Source organism: Lepidochelys kempii, chromosome 1, assembly GCF_965140265.1.
Source record: "Lepidochelys kempii isolate rLepKem1 chromosome 1, rLepKem1.hap2, whole genome shotgun sequence".
Classification (NCBI taxonomy): Eukaryota; Metazoa; Chordata; order Testudines; family Cheloniidae; genus Lepidochelys; species Lepidochelys kempii.
Window position 1 is genome coordinate 129,105,353 of NC_133256.1, and position 22,225 is coordinate 129,127,577.

A 22,225-nucleotide genomic window follows, 5' to 3' on the forward strand; every position below is an offset into this window, starting at 1 on the left:
TTCTAATGATAAAACTATCTTAATATTATAAAAATATTAGAAAGTCAAGGCATGCTCAAGATGGAAATGCTAGGGCTTCATTTCAGCCTGAGGCAGTTGAGAAAGAACTGAGGGCATTTCGCCTGTCCACCCCTATATAGTCTCAGTATCCAGCATGAGGAGGAACAGGATGCATGCATGGGCCAAACAGACACTGCTAACTGAAAGTCTCCAATCAAGGGCTTGAGAGATGCATGCATACCTGAAGTGGAGCACCCATATGGACACTACTTAAGTAGTATATTGTGGATAGTCTGCAAAATGTTTGTGCTTTTTCCAAAGCCTAACTTATGAGAAAAACAAAAACCACTTCAAGGATGAAGGAATTGGCCACATATACAGGAACTAGCCATGTAAAGATATTATATGTACTGGTTGTCAGAACCAAGCTAGAATCAAGATGTTTTCCTTACAGACTTAAAATCGTTTCCTTGATGACTAAGAATCAAGACATTTTTTCTTGCAAACTTTAAATTATCTCCTTAATGACTTATTATCTACCTGCTAAACTCTTGGAGAAGGGAAGAGTGCAGACTATCAACGTACTGAATACAAACCCACAGTATGCACTACATACAATTCTCGGAGGGGTGGAGGAGGGGAGGTGAATTAAAGTTCTGAATTATACCAGAATATAGACAAATCTGTTTATTTACAATCTACAATGAAGAAGTCTTTCTTTGTTTGTTAAACTTTTCCATATGGTCTAAATGATAATACAGTAAGTTTTGACATTTGAAAAGACTTGCATAGCTATTTGGAAAACAAAACAAACATGCATACATTCTTACACTGCTAGCATTATCTAAGGTTTACAGGTTAGTGTGCAATTTAAGTTCAGGTAAACCTATTTACACACACACTTGAAGGAAACAACTGCAGGACTAGTCAAGTAATCATTAATTGTAACATGTATAATAGAACGTATTACTGAAATAAAGTCTCTGGCATCAATAAAATGATTATTTTATATAAAAGGAACCACTAGATAAGATAGGATGGGATTCTAACAAATACTCAGGAATGGCCTAATTCTGCTTCCCATTCAAGTTAGAGAGAATTTTACCACTGATTCCAACAAGGAGCAGAAATAAGCCAATGGCAGAGTGCTTTTGAAAATCTCACCCATAAAATATTAAAACAGGGTCATTTGCTGGTTTTAACTAGAGAAAATGGTGGGTTTTCTGTAACTTGAAGTCTTTAAATCATGATTTGAAGGCGTCAGTAACTCAGCCAGAGGTTATGGGTCTGTTACAGGAGTGGGTGGGTGAGCTTCTGTGACCTATGATGAGCAGGAGGTCAGACTAAATGATCACAATGGTCCCTTTTGGCCTAAAAGCCTGTGGGCTGGTCTACACTACGGAGGTGGGGTGGGGTGGGGGAAATCAATCTAAATTACGCAACTTCAGCTACGTGAATAGCTGAAGTCGATGCACTTAGATCTACTTACTGAGGTGTGTTCACTGCAGTGTGTCGACGGGAGATGCTCTCCCTTTGATTCCCCTTGCACTTCTCATTGAGGTGGAGTACCAGAGTCGATGCTAGAACGATCAGCGGTTGATTTATCGTGTCTATACTAGACACGATAAATCAACCCCCGCTGGATTGATCGCTGCCCATTGATCCGGCCGGTAGCGTAGACAAGACCTATGAGTCTATTCCTCTGCAGGAAGAGTACCAACTTATTTATGGCAAGGATATTTTGAAAGGATTTGCCCTTTTACAGCATTAGGTAAAATTTTATTATTCCCACGTTATAGATAATATTTCAAAGTCAAAACTATATGTCGTTTAACTAAAATTAAAGTCAATATCAGATTTGTGTTATTTTCCAAGCACATTTAAAATTATACCAAACAGAAAATGATGAAAATCTAAACACCCAGGTAAGAAGAATCCAGAAATTTTGACCTATTTATCTACGGTACTAATATGGCCTGCGCCAGTGTAGTATATGAACACCTCACAATCTTTAATGTATTTGTCCTCAATACTCCTCTGAAGTAGAACGTTCCATTTAACATCATTTTATGGATGGGAAAATGAAGCACAAAGAGGCTAGGTGATTTTTCCAAGGTAACAGAGGGAGTCAGTAGCAGAGCAGGGAACTGAACCCAACTTTCTTAAGTCACAGGCTAGCACTCTAATCACTGGATCATTCTTCCTCTCCAAATCTTTGTGGCTAGGGTACATTTCAACAAAATGAGCTTTTTGCTAAACCTTAAATGGGTGTAAGGTGTACAATGGTTAAAACAATGAAAAAATGTTAAATGTAAGGCAAAAAGTAGTTCAGTACAGTATATTTTTAAAGAGAGGCAACATATATGAATAGTCTTTGAAAGCATTAAGATGTAAGAAGTAGACATGAACTTGCCAGTTTGTACTTTGAATTTTCCGATAACTTTACAATGATTTTTTGTTATTTTTATTAATACATAACCAGAACTGTTGACCGTACATCCTTACTTTTTTCTTATATAAGCCAAAAGAAGGAGGGCATCAGATATAAGGTAAAAAAAGAGAAGAGATTTGAGGCAGTATAAATAGTGGGTCAGAGTAAGTGTACAAAGTAGCCAACATGTTTAAAAGTAGGCACATAACACAGGTACCTAAGGAACTTAAATGTCTAGGGTGAGTTTCAGAAATGTTGAGCAACAGCAGCTACCATAAAATACAATGACATTTCGGGATTCTGAGCACTAGATAGTTTGGTTCCTTCGAAGTTCTGAAAAAATAGAAAGTTCTGTTTCAGGTTCAGTGAAACATTTTGTTCAACCTGAAAAGTCTTGTTTCCCGGTCTTTTACAAGGACTAGATTCACAAAGAAAGAGATGGTGGTTCCTAAATAGCCATCAGGCTGGGGGTGAAAGGGAAAGGGGAGACGAGAGTGTGGTGGGTAGGGTACCCACCTCGCACGTGGGAGATCCAAGTCCTCATTCCAATGAATATTTAATTATTTACATAAAGCAGAAAGGATTTCAACAGCAGAGATTGAGAGGGGACACTCTCTCCGTCCCACATGAGAATAGGCAATAGCCTGGTGTTAGGATTCTCACCCGGGAACAGGAAGACTTGGTTTCAAGTCTCCTGCTCCAGAGCAGTGATTCAAATCTGGTTTCCCACATTCCAGGTGAGAGTGTCCTCACCACCAGGCTGAAGCAGTAAGGGGGGGGGAGGGAGAGGAGGAGTACTCCTCCCCATTTTGTGAATGGTGCCCAAGTCCCCTGTAAATCAAATCTAACTTGAAAAAAAAAAAACCTGTAGACAAAACTTTTCAGTGAATTTGTGTGAAATTAATGAATACCTTCAGGTTAACCAAACTACATTTTTCAATGCATAAACTATACACGTAAAAAAATTTTACACAGCTCTACTGAGCACTTCTAACATTCAGGTTGCATTTTTCTGTGTATTCTTACAAACAACATCAATAATTCTAGAGCTCATGAAGTGGAGGGATGGACTGCAATGGCAGTGCTAATACAAGAATTCCCACTTAGCTCTGCCAGTGCAGCTCAACTCTCACCTACAATACCTCTGTTTCTTAAAGGCCCTTCATAGTAGTCACTAGCAACTGTCTCAAATTTCCTCCCTGTGTACCCTAGGTAGATTTTTTTTTAATCACACCATCCATTTCCTGGCAACACTGGAGACTGCAACTACTAAAACTAAGCAACTAATGACAATGAGATGGGAACATTAAATTTACTTTCGACCTAACCCATACAGTATTGAAAAAAATGGATTGATTTATTGCACCATTCAGTCCCCTCTCACTGTTTCTTCAGGGAAGTCTAGCCAGGGGTGATGCAGAAGTTAACTTCTCTGACTGCTGTCTCACAAAAAAAGCTCTGTAATATGTCAAAACATTATTTTATTCAATGAGAATTTTCCAAAAACATGGTTAGTTGTATTCTATATGTACATAGAGAAAAAAAAAAAGTATAGAACTGCAAGGTGGAACACAGGGTGTATACAAATAGAGGATTTAAAAAATAGGATTTTTAAAATTTAAATTCAATACAGGTTTGCTGCCAAGTTTTCAAGAAAGTCAATGTCCTGAACTGGTGGAAGTCACTGGCTGAGCAACTGGAAGCAGGGTTTACTGAGTGCTAAAACAGTTTGTGACAGCAACAGCCTCTTTTGCAGGTGTAAAGATAATATTTTCCTCATTTCAGTTTATTCAATAGTTCAGACAATTATTAGTTTATTCAAAGTTAAGAAACCAATTGGGAAATGATAAAACAGAAAAGCTTGCTTTCCTCTTTCAATCTATGAATAAAACTAAAGTGTGAGAGGATGAGGACATGATGACCAGAAACAATCAATACAGTAACTACAGAGAACATTTCTTTTGTTTAATAAATCAGTTAGATTTAAATACATAAGAAAAAAATTATCAACATATTTTGTATCCAGCACATTCAAGGTAGTTTAATGAAAAATAAAATAAAATGCTACTTTTGTGCATTTTAATTGAATTTGACTTCATCCAAGTAGTATTTGACATAAATCGCAAATAAAAAATTGTCATCTAATAAAGAAGAAATGCACCATTCATTATTTTCCTAAAATCATAAAAATATATAAAAATCTGAATAAAAGTAAATTAAGCTATATAATTGCTTAAATAAATGTGTATACGTATAGTGAATCTTTCAGGTTACCAAAGGGAACCATCAAATAGGCAATACGGCTATATTCAGGTGCCAATAATAGAATTGTAGGTCTGGAAGAGAGAGGTCTTCTAATACAGGCTCCTCCACTCAAGGCAGGACTACATATTATCTAGACCTGACAGGTGTTTGTCTAACCTGCTCTTAAAAATCTCCAGTGATGGAGATTCCACAACCTCCCTATGCAATTTATTCCTGTGCTTAACTACCCTGATAGTTAGGACATTTTTCCTAATGTCCAACCTAAACCGCCTTTGCTGCGGTTTAAGCCCATTGATTCTTGTCCTATCCTCAGAGGTTAAACAAGAACAATTTTTCTCCCTCCTCCTTGTAAAAACCTTTTATGTACTTGAAAACTGTTATCATATCCCCCTTCAGTCTTCTCTTCTTCAGACTAAACAAACAATTTTTTCAGTTTTCTAAACCTTTAATCATTTTTGTTGCTCTTCTCTGGACTCTCCAATTCGCCCACATCTTTCCTGAAATGTGGCACCCAGAACTGGACACAATACTCCAGTTGAGGCCTAATCAGCACAGAGTAGAGCGGAAGAATTACTTCTCCTGTCTTGCTTACAATACTCCTGCTAATACATCTGTAATGTTGCACTCTATATGTTTATGAAAATATGCTTATAAGTGTAAATGTAACATAACTGGAATATGCTTTATGCTAGATATGCCATACATAACCTTTGCAAAGGTTATAATCTACTGAATATATTCATCCCATATGTATGCATGTATCATTTTCATATCTGAAGTTATGAGCGTTGGCTCTAAGCTTGTAGTTGAAGTGTTTGCTGCAGGAAACACATAAAGAAGTTTTGGCCAACATATTATGAGGGAACTATTCAAGTAATTGGGAGTACTTAACTAACAATGGACTTTGGGACAAGCCAACCCACATCTGAGCGTTCCTGGGAATGTTCAAACATGTAAACAACTTGTAAACAATGGCGTTGGCCTGCAAAAAGCTGAATCATTCATGGACATGTGACTTGCCCAGGTGGCTACAAACTCCATCTTGTTGTTGTGATTTTGCACAGAAGAACAAAGGGGTTTCCGCTCATAAGAGAGAATATAAAAGGCCCAGGAAGCCTCTCCATTTTGTCTTCAGCTGACTCAAGAGATGACCTCTCCACCCCAAAGAGATGGCTGAAAGAAACTGGAACAAAGGACTGTAACTACGGGGAGCGTGAGTGATTGCTGGACCCAGGCCATAACTACAACGTTGGTCTGAAAAGGATTGTACCCGAGATAACATCGAGGGTGAGAAGTTAGTATTTGTAACTAGATCTTTAGTGTATTGTTAGCGTTGCGTGTTTTGTTTTATTTTGCTTGGTAACTTATTTTGTTCTGTCTGTAATTACTTGAAAGCACTGAAATCCTACTCTTTATACTTAATAAAATCACTTTTTTTATTAACCCCAAGTAATTAATACCTGGGGGAGCAAACAGCTGTGCATCTCTATCAGTGTTACAGAAGGCAGACAATTTATGAGTTTACCCTGTATAAGCTTTATACAGAGTAAAACAGATTTATTTGGGGTTTGGGTCCCATGGGGAGCTGGGTGTCTGGGAGCTGCATACAGGAGCACTTCTTAAGCTATTTTCAGTTAAGTCTGCAGCTTTGGGGGCGTGGTTCAGACCCTGGGTCTGTGTTGCAGCAGGCTTACATGTCTTCCTCAACAAGGAAGAATTTTGAAGGCCCAAACTGGCAGAGAAAATGGGCTCACAGGTAGTCTCAGCACATCAGGTGACAGTCCCAACGGGGTCTCTGTGATCGAATCTGACACAACATCCCAGAATTACGTTTGCTCTTTTGCAACATATTTTAATGGTTACTGCAAAGAGGGTTACACTGTCCCTTTAAGAGTAGAGGGAGCCAGAAGATGCTGTTCCAGGGAGTTGGAATGAACAAAGGCCCAAGAAATAGCCTGGTAATGGAAGAGAGGAAGTGGTCCTGGGTAATCAGGAGTTGGATGGGGGAAAATCTCCACAACATTGTTCCAGCTTCAGCAGCCTTGTAGTGTAGGGTGGGTCAGGGATTGCCTCTCTTCTAGCCAACTGGGAGGAGCTCTCTGGAGGAGGGCCATATATGGACTGCCTTATCCCTCAGAACAGGGGAGACACTGGCAAGAGAAGGAAGCCAGAGCCAGAAGACTGAACTCCAGAGAGAGACAGCTCTGAGAAATGAAGAGAAGACTGTGGCAGGGGAAGAGCTGTACGTGGATGGCAGAAGAACTAGAGATAAGTATGCACGTTTGTCCTGCAGTGATGCACTTTATTGGTTGGACTGTTTGTGGGCACTAAACCAGCCCCACATGGAGGCCCTGAAGGAGGCAGCTGTTGCAAAGAAAACTCTGGCCATGAGGGACTGCTCAGCCCTGTTAAAGTTATCAACCACTGAGATTCAACCTTTCTTTAAGAAAATAATCATGTTTTGCATTTGTACTTTTTAGTTAAAACTGATTATTTAAATAAAAGTTTCCTGCTTTCTGATTTAAATAATGATTAAAATTGGAGATTTAAATCACTGTGAGGTAAATCAATTCACTCAGGTCAAACAAAACCCTTTTGTCCCGCTTTCTTTTTAAAATACTAACCCTATGTCCATCAATATGTCGGCAACCATTTAGAATCAGCCAAGGGAAAGTAAAAGATAGTTTCTGTCTCAGAGGTTTGATGAAGCGTGACTTAATTAATGACTTCCAGTGGGAAATGGAAGCACTCTCTAACTTCTTATGCTAGTCTCCTTCATATGTTCACTAAATTTTCTTAATTTGTTTTTCATTGCAGTTTGAGGGCTAATATTTTCAATCTGTTGATCGTTATCATTATGTATAAAGCAACGTCTGGCTAATGTTGTGAGGAATGGAGCAACTGCTGTCAAAACATGGAGCACAGTCCTGCCTGTGTGTTTGGTTGTTAACAGTATACTTGGTTTGTGGCATACATCCATGTCTCTAAGCTCTCCGTGCATTCTGAAAGCAGAAAGCACAACTTTGACACACTCTGCCTTTTTAAAGAGTAAGCTTAAATGTAGAACAAAACAAACATTTTTTTAATCCACACTATACATAGAAACATACTTCACTAGTCTGGCTTGCCTTATTGGTTTCCGTGATGTCACTAAGCTTGTTGTATGAGAGAAGCAGATGATTATGGAAGGCAATATGCATAATGGAAAAGCTTAACTAATTCCCTGGAACTAGAGGCAATTAAAACTCTTAATTAGCAAAGAAGCCAGGCAAATGACCCATAATTATGATGGCTTTAATGTTATAGGAAATAAATGCACCAGGTCTTCCTTCTGCCTTACTTGCTACTGACATCTATTGTCAGCAGCATGGCAACATTTTTACTGAATGATGAAAAGTTTACGGAGGTTACATACAGAATGGGATTAACAACTGTGCTGCATAGCGATGGCATAAACAATTCGCTGCCTAGGCCCACCCATGCAGGGGACTGGACTAGAAGACCTCTCGAGGTCTCTTCCAGTCCTATGATTCTATGTGCTAAATGTACAGATATAAAAGTAGCCAAGTTATTCAGTGTTTTGCATGAATATTGCACTGTCAATATCCCTCCAACAAAGAGATGTGATAATACAGCTTTTGGTTGGAAGTTTCTACATTCTTTCCCTCCCCCCCACCTCCAACCCCATCTTGTTCTGAATGCAGTGTTCAATACAGCTGCTATGGCATGTCTCAGAGAGGAATATTGTTGACAGTGTTGCCTTAAGACAGTTTTGACTTTGGCAGTAAACCAGATGGCTAGAAGAAAATAAAGAAACAAAACACTACATTTCATTCTTTGACTCCACACATGCAGTTAATAATTTCAACTAGGAAACAACCAACCAGCAACAAAAAACAAACCACGAAACAAGAGGCCCTAATGCACACACATTTTATCTGAGAAAGTGAGGTTAACACCCTAGTAAGGCTTTCAGTTAGGACCCTAAGTTAATACAAACATGAGTAATGTATAGCAGGGGCACTCCAATATCTATACAATAAACACCTGTCTGTTATATTTTTGCACCCACCATAAATGGCTTAAATCTTAACAAGATTAAAAAAGGGATTGGATAGTTATATAGATATCAAGAATATCCAAAAGTTCTTATAATTAATAACACAAATTTTGGTAGGGATATTAAACCTTGTGCTTCAGGGCTTAAGCCAATCTCTATTAGAGATCACATCTGAGGCACAGGCATAAGAATAAAAAAAATCCTTTCACTATAGATATACATGGCCAATTATGACACTGCTATATCAACAATGTGACAATGGGGAAAAATTAAACTTGGGGATTTTGCAATTTACATACATACTTGTCCGCTAATTAAGAAATTTCTCATTCTGATAAATTTTGGAGGAAGAAAGGTGAGGAAGTTCCATCCTTTTTGGAAAAAAAACAAAAACTATAAACTTTAGAACATTTCTTACATGCTATGATACGGATTGTACTTTTGATCATCATATAAAAAACAGTCAGCCCTGAATCTGCAAAGCACTTGAATGCATGCTTAAATCCACTGAGGCCAATGGGCCTAAAGCACATATTAGAGTGCTTTTTTTGAACTGAGATCTTACTAATGTAGTATCAAATAATTCACTCTTTTTTGAAAAAGCTAGAAGAACAAGATTTGGATATCTGGTGTTTCCTCATTTTTTTCTGTTACCTATTTTATATTATTTGCTGCATTTCCTAGATTTTGTAACAGGCAATAAAGAGACTGAAGAGAAAAGCCTCTAATTTCTGTCTGCATTTGTTGTTACTGCTCTTACCTTTAGCCTACCTCTTGGCCTGCTCAAAGCAGATTCTGACTTGGTTAAATCTTTCTCACTGGAGAAGGCATCCCCTATGGATACTGCCATCATATTAAGGCTTAGATAGAATTACATTAGTATTAACCTCTCTAGTGGGGAAACTAGTGGCAGAATGCCAGCTTCCTTTCCCAGCACACATAAAAATCTATTTCAAAACCTTTGGGGATATATGAGAAAACCATGTCCTCCTTAAAAGAAATGCCAAATGAAGTCATATTCAAGAGGAGAAGGATTAGCAGCTTTTTCCACCAAGAGAAGCTTTTTCTGAGGTAGAGGAGGCCGCTTCTGTGCATCGGACCGCACTGCTTTGGATTGTTATCGAGCAGAACCCATCATCAGCATGGACGCATGTCCTCTGGACTCGTAATTGAAGCGCTAAAGATTCATATGTCCCTTCATGCATCTGGCATGTCAATATCTTGTGATGCCGGCTACAACAGTGCCATGAGAATGCCTGTTCTCACTTTCAGGTGATATTGTGAACAAGAAGTAGGCAACATTATCTCCTGCAAACTTGTTTGTCTGAGTGATTGGCTGAACAAGAAATAGGACTGAGTGAACTTGTAGGCTTTAAGATTTTACATTGTTTTATTTTTTAATGCAAGTTGTTTTTACATAATTCTACATTTGTAAGTTCAACTTTCATGATAAAGAGTACTTGTATTATGTGAACTGAAAAATACTATTTCTTTGTTTTTTACTGTACAAATCTTTATATTTTATGACAAAGTGAGCACTGTACACTTTGTATTCTGTTATAATTGAAATCAATATACTTGAAAATGTAGAAAACATGCAAACATATTTAAATAAATGGTATTCTACTATGGTTTAACAGTGTGATTAATTGTGCGATTAACTGCGATTAAAAATATTAATCGCACAATTAATCACAATTTTTTAAATCACTTGACAGCCCTACATATTATACTCACACTCCAGAGAGTGAACTGACATGGATTTTCCTTGATGGACCAAATTGATGAGATTCAAAAACTTACAAATATCATATGTAAATTCCTAATCCGGAACTGTGGTTAGATACCATCAGAATACCTCTCGCACCTGACACCACCAGCTCTCTGCACACAATTGGAGAGCGATACTTTAGGAGCAGAACACCAGCTCTGGTAAGACTTAGGAAGCCAAGCGCCTTCAAGGGCTTGGAGCTACTCGGGTGTGCTGCACCAGAGCAAGAGTCCCTCTAGTACATTTTAGGATGGCTGCAGGAGGAAGCCCCATTCCTGACACCTTAGGCACTCTAGAGCTAGGGAAGGGATTCTGATTGCTGGAGTTCCTAAGCATCTCTGGAACACATCCCCTGCTCTACTGGAGGTCAGGGACAACAACAACTAGATGTTTCCTCCATTTGAGAAGCTCCAACTTGAGAAGCTGACTTTACAAGGTCCCACAGAAGACCCTTTGCAAACACCTGTGCTAACCTCACATGTCTATTGAAGCCTTTTCCTTAGGGCAGGTCTACACTTAAAATGCTGCATCGGTGCAGCTGCACTGATGCAGTTGCACTGCTGTAGTGCTTTAATAAAGACACTCTATGCCAATGGGAGATCACCGGTGTAGACAGCTCTATGTTGACTCTTAGGTCAGTGTAACTATGACGGGTGGGGGTTCACACCCCTGAGTGACTTAGTTATACTGAAGTAATTCTGTAGAGTACACCTGCCTATAGTCCTTTACAAGGACCACTGGTCAATCTGTCTCTATAGTGTATAAAAATAGAGACGTCTCTCACCCCTTTCACACCTCACATGGTCTGCAAAACCCTTTTTCTTACCCTAGTTCTCTCTACAATTCACACACAGATTAGTCAGTTCACTGTGAAGGGCTTGCTGCAACAGTTAACTCCAGTTACACCATTTGAGCAAGCCGAGCTGGAGTGAGACCAGAGTGAATGTACTGCAAAACAATACCCGAGTTACACAGAACTAGTGGCTGAACTAGGAGTTGTAACTCGAACTGATGCATCCGAACTGCATTACTAGCTCAGAGTCAGCAACACTTGAACTCCAACTCACACCCTTCGACAGGCCAGCTAGCTCAGGCTTAAAGCATCTTAAGCTAGAGATTTGTGTGTGTAGATGGGAGTCTGGTTCGAGGAAAAACATAAATTACTTAAGTAAAAGTATGCAGTTAAGATAAGTGCTCAGTTACACTACGTATGTATGTACAATGCATCCTCCTTTATGTGTGCATTTACGGCCTGGTCCAAAGCCTACTATGTCAATGGAGAGACTCCCATTGACTTCTATGGGTTTTGGATTAGACACTTAGGGTATGTCTACATAGCAATTAAATAACCATGGCTAGCCAGGGTCAGATCACTTGGGATTGCAGGGCTTTGACCATGAGCTATAAAAATGCAGTGTTGCTGGAGCCCAAACATCTACACAGCAATTTTTAGCTCTGCATCCCAAGCCCCACAAGCCCAAGTCAGCTGGTATGGGCCAGCTGTGGCCATGCTGTGGGTATTTTTTTCCAGTGTAGATTTACGTTTAGTGAGCTCAGAGAATAAATCAATTGAGCATGCCTGGCACATGAATTTAAAACACTCAATTTTGTCAAATCAAAGACAATTTTCTTCAAAACCTAGTCAAGCACTTCTGATCACTGGAAATCTAATTAAAGGCCATATTTCAATTCTTCATCAGCAGATTTCCAGTTTTTAATAAATATATATATTCTTAAAAAGTGATTCTCTCATTAGGGTGGCAACTGTATATTTTCACTTTCTTCATCTTCAAAAATGGACACACATTTTTGCTCAAACTTATAAACAAAATTCAAATTTAAATAGAGACCAAGGAAGAAAATGTCAGCCTGGAAGATGAAAGTTTCATAAGGTTAAGTGTGGCTGATTAAAGGGGGTGAGAATAAAAACAGTCATGCAGAAAAAAATTATAGTACTATCGATACGGCTGAATGATGAACAGTTGCTACTAATATGACTGTTTACATGGACTGCTGGTATATGGGAATTTTCATGAGTCATTATACACAAAGGCAGACACATGTACCTTACATATAAAATGGTGGGCTGCTATTTAGCACTTACGTAGTGATGGGAAAAATAAATTAGAAAAGGAACAACAACTTCTTTACTAATATGTCACAATGTCTGGTGGGTTACTGTTTAGGTAATTTGCATTTTCTTTTTTCCTACTCTTTGATGTACATAATATCTAGGAACAAGGAATAATGTCTTTAAGTGACCCATTTACCAGTAGAATGATTGAAATACTGAATAAATACATTTTAAACAGCAATAGTATTTGCAAATTTGGTGTCCTACTGTTTTAACCGTCTGCAGGCTTTTTTTTTTTTTTTTTTTTTTTAAAAATACCACATGGTTTCTCTCTCCTTTTTTGATATTTAATTCAGTTTCTCGGAAGTGTCTGCAAACGTTAATCATAGCTGGTTTTACTATGAGGGCATATGCCAATTCAAATAAACAGGGAATGAGAATCTTACGAAGTATTAAGTAGGCTGTCTGGGGAAATTATATTTCCCCTTGTTCTCTTAGTTCCATTCGGGAAAATGAGTACTAGGCTATCATGTTTCTAACTACTCCCCAAATAAACAACTCAGCAACTTTTTCAGCCACTATTGTCTAGAATTTTAAGGTTCATATTAGACACAATTAGGAGAAGCGTATGAACCTAATTTTTTTTCTTAATTCATATTTATATTAATTTACTATTATGACAGATGGAGCAGCTCAGTACAAGAATAAGATCAGTTGCAGCACAGGTGCAAGGTTAAAGCAAACATCACTTGCAGTAAACAGAAATCAGTAAAACAGGAAGGGAAACTTACATTTGCATATCTTAAATGCCCTTTAGTGAGATGGTAATTAGAACACTCTGCATTCCTAGCTGTTGCATAAATAACATTTTTACTTTGAGGCCAAAATCAGCAGCTATTTTTCATAAAATTATTCAAAAAAGGTTATTTTCAGGAGGTGGAAGGGAGTGGGAGAGTTGGGAAGGGGATATAAAGGAGAAATTTAAAATTTCTTCCTTCTATTCAGGATTCAATCAAGTGAAAGAATGTGCTTCTGTGACTGACAGTTGGACATAGACACTGTGACTCTATGAAGTAATGAGAAGGTCACATTTACATGTGAGGTTACTCTGATCATTCCGGATGGCTGGAGCATTCTTTTTATAGAGGACTGTGTGTTTAGAGGACAACACACTAAGAACTTTGTAAGCCAACTTGTGTCACAGGCCTCAAGAAATTCCCAGGCATTTCTGAAACAGTGTTCGATTATACGAACAGCAGAAATCTAACTCAATCAACAGTTGCTTGGAATAGCAATAGAGAAGTATTGTTCTTTTATGGAGAATACACGGAAAACACTCAAGATGCTCACTGTTGATGATGACCACTGCCACTGGGTACTATATTTTCTGGAATCTGCCATTTACTGAACTCCAAATCTAGCCTGAAGGAGGAATTCTGTGCAGTGAAAAGACTATCAGTGACATCTTCCCTTCCACATGAAATTAATATTAATACGTTTACCCAAACCACTGAGATTTCCTCATAAAAAATCATGCAAAACTCACATTTGTCATTGAATCCAGACTGTGACCCTTGTGCTGGACTAGAGCCCGGATGACTTACATGGTCAACGTAAGATGCAAAAGCAGCAGGCCACAAATAGGAATAAAACAGGGTCAGAGGCAGAGACTGGTGATATCTTAAGGTATGTAGGGAAAACTGATATATAAAAGGTCAGTTCCTTTTTCAGCACTGAATGAAGATAATACCATGAACAGGAGCTTGTGGGCAAGGCCTTCTGCAGAACATTGTCTAACCTGAATCTTGATGAAAATCCCGCAGTACATAAAGTAATCTAGAAGCTCTTATGATTTTAGACATAAGAAAACTTCAGCTCAGTGTGCAGCAGTGGTCAAACAGGTTCAGAACCATTAGGAAAGGGACAAAAAATAAGACAGAAAATGTCATAATGCCCCTATATAAATCCGTGGTACACTATGTGCAGTTCTGGTCACCCCATCTCAAAAAGGATATAATGGAACTGGAAAAGATTCAGAGAAGGGAAACAAAGATGATGAAGGTATGGAATGGCTTCCATACAAGGAGCAAAAAGAAAGATTAGGGTTGTTCATCTTAGAAATAAAGAAAACGAAGGGGGGTATGATAGAGTTATATAAGAACATGAATCGTGTGAAGAAAGTGAATTTAGAAACTTTATTTCCCCATTCACATAACACAAGAAGCAGGGGTCACCCAATGAAATTAATAGGCAGCTGGTTTAATAGAAATACAACAAAGCACTTTTTCCACACAGTGCACAATTAATTTATGGCAGTGGCACCGATTTTCTAATCTGCTGGGGAGTTCTTAAGCCCCATCTCTGCCGCAGGCCCCACCCCCACTCCACCTCTTCCCCAACCGCCCATTCCTGCCTCGTCTCTTCTTGCCCCCATCCTGCCCCCACTTGCCCCTGGCCCCCCTCTTCCTGCCCCTTCCCCTGAGTGCGCCCAGCCCTTGCTCCTCCCCCTCCCCTACAGCGCCTCCTGCACGCCACTGAACAGCTGACTGCAGAGGGTGTGCGGCGCTGGGAGTGAGGGGCAGGCACTGATCAGCGGGGCCGCCAGCTGCCAGGAGACGCTGGGGCGGGGAACAGAGGGGAGCTGGCTGATGGTGGGTGCTAAAAACCCACTAATTTTTTCCCTGTGGGTACTCCAGCCCTGGAGCACCCACAGAGTCAGCGCCTATGACCTGTGGAATTTATTATCGTGGAATGTTCTGATGGCTAAAAGGTATAACTGGGATCAAAAAAGAATTAGATAAGTTCATGGAGGATAGATCCATCAATGGCAATTGGCCAAGATGGTCAGAGATGCAACCCCATGCTTAGGGCAACCCTAAACCTTTGACTGACAGAAGCTGGGAGGGGAACACAGGGATGGATCGTTCTAAATGCCAATTTCTGTAAACTCCCCTGAAGCTCTGGTAATAGCCACTGTTGGAGACAAAATACTGGGATACATGGGCCATTGGTCTGGACCAGTATGTTTTTCCTTATGTTCTAATTAGTACTTTCAAAACTCATCCTCAAAAGAGTGGCTGCAGTTTTAGACACATAAATTTGATAATCAGACATCTATTTCAGAACCTGGTTTATGGCTAGCTTAAAGTCTGGCCCTAAGTGTGATACCCTGGTGAGAGTCCAAATCAGTTTAACTCCAGAAGAGTTCTTCTAACATCGAGTTCAGTAAACTATTTATTGTAACATAAAAAAAAGATATAAAAAATCAGTCCATATGTCTAGATACCTCTTGAATCAGAGTGTCCCAGAAACACTAAAGAAATTATATGCACATTATTGGCATTGTTAGCTAGTTTACCTGGACTCCATTAAAACAGGTTTAATCCTAACTCTCTTTTAGCCATGTGTTGGAGAATACATGTATTCATTATGGACTGGCTTTCAGAAAGACCTGCTCGTAGCCTCCTTCTGCGTGAGTGCAAACACCATTGTACATAGCTTTTCAAGTATTTACAATTGTACGCACAGGTATTAGAATCAATTACACAAATACGCAGGTGTCAGTGCTTGAAAAAGCACATAACATTGCACACATATAGAAAGAGGCCAAACAGTGAAACACCCTGTAACATTTTATCTTACAACCCTTTGAACAGATGTCCCAGATCTTCTTGCTTTTGCTAGGTGAAGTTAAACTTCCATCTTTCCCTTCCTTTGTGAGGAGAGCCTCAAAGAACCCACATCCTGGGTCTGAAGCTGAACCCTCTCTTGAACAAACCAGATAGTGTCTTCTACAGAATTCTTTTGATTGGGACTTTGTTTCTCTCTGAATCACTTTCAGTCCCAAGTTCCTGAGAAATACATAAATGTATTGGCTTTAGAGGATATAGTACAGAGTTATGTTCTATATTTGAAATCTATAGTTTTATTATTGCAAAGTCTATTTATTGACCTTTTCTGTTTGTCTTTAAAAAGAATTGCTCCCCTGCAGGGGATATTAAATTCTTATTCTGTTTTATAGGGTGCTTTAGTTTTATTTCTTCTTTACATCCAGTTCAAAGACAGTGAGACATTGATGTAAAACTATTTGTGGGTACAAGGTGAAAATCTAACATTGTTTGCTAAGGGACAAATAAACACACAAATGTAAAATTATTATTATTATTTCCCTCAAATAAAGTAATTTATCTGCCTCTTAAAATTAATGGGAGCACACTTATGAAAAAATGCTTTTTTGCATTTGTAAGAATCTTGTAGCTTTAGGGACAGAAATGTGAAGGTAGAAAAGGAATCAGACCAGGGGAAAGCAAAAAATCATGCCTAGAATTAAGGCACAAGTAAAATATGTCACTGACATAATTACTTACAAAACTGGGTATAGCAATAATCTTCCTCCCATAACTCATTATCTTCTCTTGAGTAGAGTTGTCCTGACAGGAATATATGTATTCATAGTGAAATGTACATGACTAAACTGATTTAAATATCTATGGTACTGTCTAGTTGTTGTATAACCTTTGTTAGAGGCTTTAAACATTACCTACCTTTCTGTGCCATATATGTCTCAGGACACAGACCCACTTCTTGATTTGTTCAGGATGGGAAAAAAGTGCAAGGAGCCACTTTCACCTTCAAAAACAGCCTCTCATTGGGTTAGAAAACGGGCATGAGTAAAGTGGGACTTCTATCAATCAGAATATAGTCAGAATATAGAATATATCCACACAATGGGCATTGGCACCAGTCAAAAACTGAATGAGGAAGACAGGTATGTACACATGCTACATTTGAATTCTTCACACTCCAGAGGCAAAACTGCTTTCCTTCATTTTTTCCAGGAAAAAAAAAATGCTTTGGGCTGAGACTCAAAAATGAAGAATTTCAGTAAGAAAAGTTAAAAATTATATGCAACTGAAAGATCTTTTAGAATGGAAATGTCAATGAAATATTAACTATTAGCTCTCTATGCACTTCAGCTATAATAAACATTTCCTAATGATCTTTAAATTACAATAAGTTGTCTAATGGCAGAATGTAGATTTCAATGTAGGACAAAAATTAAAAAATTAAACAAACTGAAGAAAAAATGACTAATAATAATGGTAAGAAAAATCTTCATGGAAACAAATGTGGAATTCGGATACTATTCCCCTTAACTAAAAATAGAAGGATCCTCAGCTGGAAATTGGTGGCTGCAACTCTTCAAATCACAAGAGAAGCCATTTTCTAACACTAGCACTTTGGAGATTATTTAAAAAAAAATCAAATATCAAGGTTGTTGGGTTTACACCAAGCTGCTGAAACAAACCATGATTGAAAAATTAATATGAGCTGCCTTTATTAAAAACAAACAAACAAACAAACCAACCCCTGTGATGTTGTCAAGGAAATGTCCAGCAAAGGGTTACAGAAATAAAATGTGGAGGATGGTCTGAGAAAGAAAAAAAGTTTAACACTAGGCATATTATGATGCCAAGATGAAGAGCACAAGGAGAAGAGACAGACCCCAAAATGTGGTAATAAGAGAATTAAAATAAAAGCTACAACAACAAACAAATATGTTTCTATAAGGTCTCAGAATTTTAAATAAAAAGAGATTATGGCTAAATCTAGGTCATTTTTCAGAGGTTTTTCTACAATGACATTACAGTTCATTTATATTCAAAATTTCTAATGCCACTGTAATGTTAACTACCAAAAGGGAAAACTGGCTGTAAAAGAACCTATTTGCATCTGTTTCGAAAAAACAAAGGAATATAGAGAAAAGACTTCAACGTAATCAGTTTTATGTGTGATGAGAAAAAACTCCATATTAGAGGTGATTAAGAGACAACAAAATATTCCCTCTAGAATAAAGCATTCCCTATAGATTAATAATAAAATATATTTAATTAACTGGTCCTGTGACTTCAAAAGGCCAAGTCCATAATTCTGAACCTCTCAGACTGCAAGACCATTTTGAGTGTAAAAGGCAGGCAAATCTCTGAACATTTTTAACACTGAAGTTAGGGAGAAAGGCAACATATTTACCCTCCCTACCATTAATACAAAATGGTCTAGTGGATAAAACACAATAACTGACCAAAGAATGTGGGCTCTCTTCCCTGCTCTGCCACACAATTCCTCTATATAGTTGCACTTTACCTCTCTGGACCCCAGTTTCTTTGTCTGTAAACTTGGACTAATAAACATTTACCTCACAAAGATGTTGTGAAGGTCATGTTTATGAAGTACTTTGTTGTCCACAGACAGAACATTCTGTGTAAGTAGTAAGTATTAATACTTACTACATTCAGCACTAAGTAGCAGGGGCCTTCCCTCTCCCCCATATATAAAAGAAGATTCTGTTCTCATACAGATAATGTAAGGGAGTACACAGAACACACATACTGGAACAACAGTGAATGAATGTCATGCAGATCATTCCCTGGCATTGACTCTACAGTAGGAGTTAAGCTGAATTGTACCATAAGGTCAACTGGTTCTTTGTAACACTCATAACAACAAGAGTAAAGAAAGTTAAATATATATTTATTTCTACATTACTATTACTTTCTACCTTAATTGAGATGCAATATCTTGTATATTATATGCTGCTGTGTTTTATCAGCTTTATCTTGAGTACCCTGATGTTAGAACTGGCTGTATACTGTTACTTCAAGCAAAAATTATCAAGTACATTTAGGCAATAAGAAAATCAAGGATGCAAAGAGATTGATATGTATCAGTCATATGAGAAAGAGATTAAGAAGGTTATTTCTCCCAAGTATTTCCTTTCAACTGTGTTCCAAATTCCATTTCTTACATGAATATTAAAATTCATATGCTCTGCTCTGAAAATGAATTTACATTTTAAAAGATACTCATATCTTAATCTTCTATTTTAATGTTTTTGAAAACACAATTTTATCAAAAATTTGGCTAGTAATATCATCTTTTTACACAAGAGTTTATAAGTGCATAGGCACTTGCATATACGCATATATTGCTCATTTTCAGCTATTAAGATGCATTTAATTTTCCATTAAACCAATGTTTTAATATGAAAAAACATCACTAAACTACTGTTATGGTATCACAAGTCATCAGTTTTCCTCCTAATATGGGCACATATACAAACAAAATAAAAGGAGAATTTCTGTGAAGGGATGAAGGAGACAGACAGAGTAAATCTCCCCAAGTAAAAGTAGAATACAGACTTGGGACAACAAAATAGGCGAAGACCTTATTAAAGTAGGGACATAAGGCTCAGTTACAGACCTAACTGTGATGTTAATATAGCATATACATAAGCTTTGGAATCACAAGGACTGTGGTAGTAACCACTTTAAATTAATGGCTGTTATAGAACTTCCACTGTAATAAACCTCTTTCAATTACTCAAAACTTTCCCAAACAAATACCTTTGGAGACAGTTGGCCTGTACCTAGCCTTTTTTTAAGTTTGACTTTTAAGAAAGTGGAAATTACTGACCTGTAACTAGAGGTTCTTTGAAATGTGTGGTCCCTGTGATGGGACAAAGCCAGATAGCTATGAAAAAGTAGTGGGAGATAGATATATTAGCTCCAGGCTAAACAAATCCCTGGTACCATGATAAGTGAAATGGCAGCTGCTCCAGGTCAATTAAGAAACCTGGGGCCAATTAAGAACTTTCCAGAAGGCAGGGAGAAGGCTAGGTTGATTGGGACACGTGAAGCCAATCAGGGGCTGGCTGAAACTAGTTAAAAGCCTCCCAGTTAGTCAGGTGGGGGTGTGCATATCAGGAGCTGTGGGAGGAAGCTGTGTTGTTGGAGAGGCTGAATAGTACACACTATATCAAGCACAAGGAATGAGGCTCTGAGGTAAGGGTGAAGTGGAGCTTGAGGAAGTGAGGGCTGCTGTAGGGGAAATAGCCCAGGGAATTGTACATGTTATGTTTCTAAAAGGTCAGCTATCATAGCTGATACTATTAGGGTCCCTGGGCTGGAGCCTGGAGTAGAGGGTGGGTCTGGGCTCCCCCCCCCACCTTTGCCCCCTGATTAATCACTGAGACTAGGAGACAACAGAGACTGTGCAAGGAAGGATAACTTCTCCTCACCTCCCTCACTGGCTTATGATGAAAATGGCTCAATAGACTGTCTCCCTTGTCTCTAGGGAGAAAAGGGTTATGTGGAGGGTCACAGTGAGCCTCTGAGGCTAGCAAAATCCACCAGGAAATGTGGGACCCATGGAGGCAAGGATAGAGTTTTGTCACTATATATATATATATAGGAGCAATTCCTCATTTTGAATTCCACTTCTGAATTGCAGCCCCACATTGAGTCCAGAGGGAGAGCAAATACCCTGCACTCTCACATTCCACCCGTTTCCTCCAATCTTAGGATTTCTGAGTTGAGCCCATCATTACATTAGGTGGGGCCACCTTCCTGCCCAAAACCACTATTTTCCAAGGCTCTGAGATTAGGGTTGCCAACTTTCTGATTGCAGAAAATTGAACACCTTGCCCTGCCTATGCTCCACCCCTTCCCTGAGGCCCTCCCCCTGCTCACTCCAGCCCACCTCCCTCTGTTGCTTGCTCTCCCCCACCCTTGCTCACTTTCACCAGGCTGGGGCAGGGGTTTGGGGTGTGGGAGGGGCTGAAGGCTCCGGCTGGGGAGTGTGGGCTCCAGGGATAAGGGGTTTTGGGTGGGAGGGGGCTCCAGGTTGGGGCTGGGGGTTGGGGAGTGGGAAGGGGTGTGGGCTCCAGGTTGGGGCCAGAAATGAAGGATTCAGGGTGTGGGAGGGGGCTCCAGGTTGGGGCAGAGGGTTAGTATGCGGGGAGTGTGTGTGAGGGCTCTGGTTGGGGGTGGGGACTCTGGGGTGGGGCCAGAGATGAGGGGTTTGGAGTGTAGGAGGGGGCTTTGGGCTGGGGCTGAGGGGTTCAGAGTGCGGGAGGACGCTCTGGGCCGTGGTGCTGGCTCTGAGAGGGAGTTTGGGTGTGGGAGGGGGCTCAAGGCTGGGGAAGGGAGGTTGGGGTGTGGGCTCCAGGTGGCACTTACCTCAGGCAGCTTCCAGAAGCGGCTGGCATGTCCCACCAGCTCCTAGGGACAGGGTAGGCCAGGAGGGCTCTGCATGCTGCCCCTGCCTGTGGTGCAGGAATAGCCCAGAGTGCTGTATCTGCAGGTCCCATTGGCTGGGAACACAGCCAATGAGAGCTGCAGAGGTGATGCATGCGGACGGGGGCAGCGTGCCGAGAACCTTGGCTGCCCCTGAACCTAGGACCCAGTGGGACATACCAGCTGCTTCCAAGAGCCGCACAGAGCCAGCCACTGCAGCCAACCAGATTTTTAGTGGCTGTGTTGACCGGAGCTGCCAAGGTCCCTTTTCAACTGGGTGTTCCTGTAAAAAAAAACGGATAACCTCAACCCCCAAAGGGATTTTCCCTCTTCCTCAAGCCCCAAATTCGTACTTCATTGGTTAGGCAGAAACTCTCATAACCAGGGAAGTTGACTGGTCTCTGATCCTAACCATTGCTCATTGGGATAAGGCGTTCAAGAGTTCAATCCTTGAGGGGGCCATTTAGGGATCTGGGGCAAAAATTGGGGATTGGTCCTGCTTTGAGCAAGGGGTTGGACTAGATGACCTCCTGAGGTCCCTTCGAACCCT

The 22,225-nt window shown here is 39.6% G+C and overlaps 1 protein-coding gene across 3 annotated transcripts in view; it reads right to left on the minus strand.

Moving 5' to 3' along the window:
- Window positions 1-22,225, minus strand: part of PUDP (pseudouridine 5'-phosphatase) — a 146,872-nt gene that overhangs the window by 18,280 nt on the left and 106,367 nt on the right. Inside the window, exon 5 of one of the 3 annotated variants that reach the window (XM_073354379.1) lies at window positions 16,050-16,452. The exons of the other annotated variants lie outside the window; for them this stretch is intronic. Coding sequence (XP_073210480.1) covers window positions 16,143-16,452 — 310 coding nt within the window. The 3' untranslated portion in view covers window positions 16,050-16,142. Of the gene's footprint in view, window positions 1-16,049; window positions 16,453-22,225 lie in introns of those variants that run through there. 3 annotated transcript variants of the gene reach the window in all.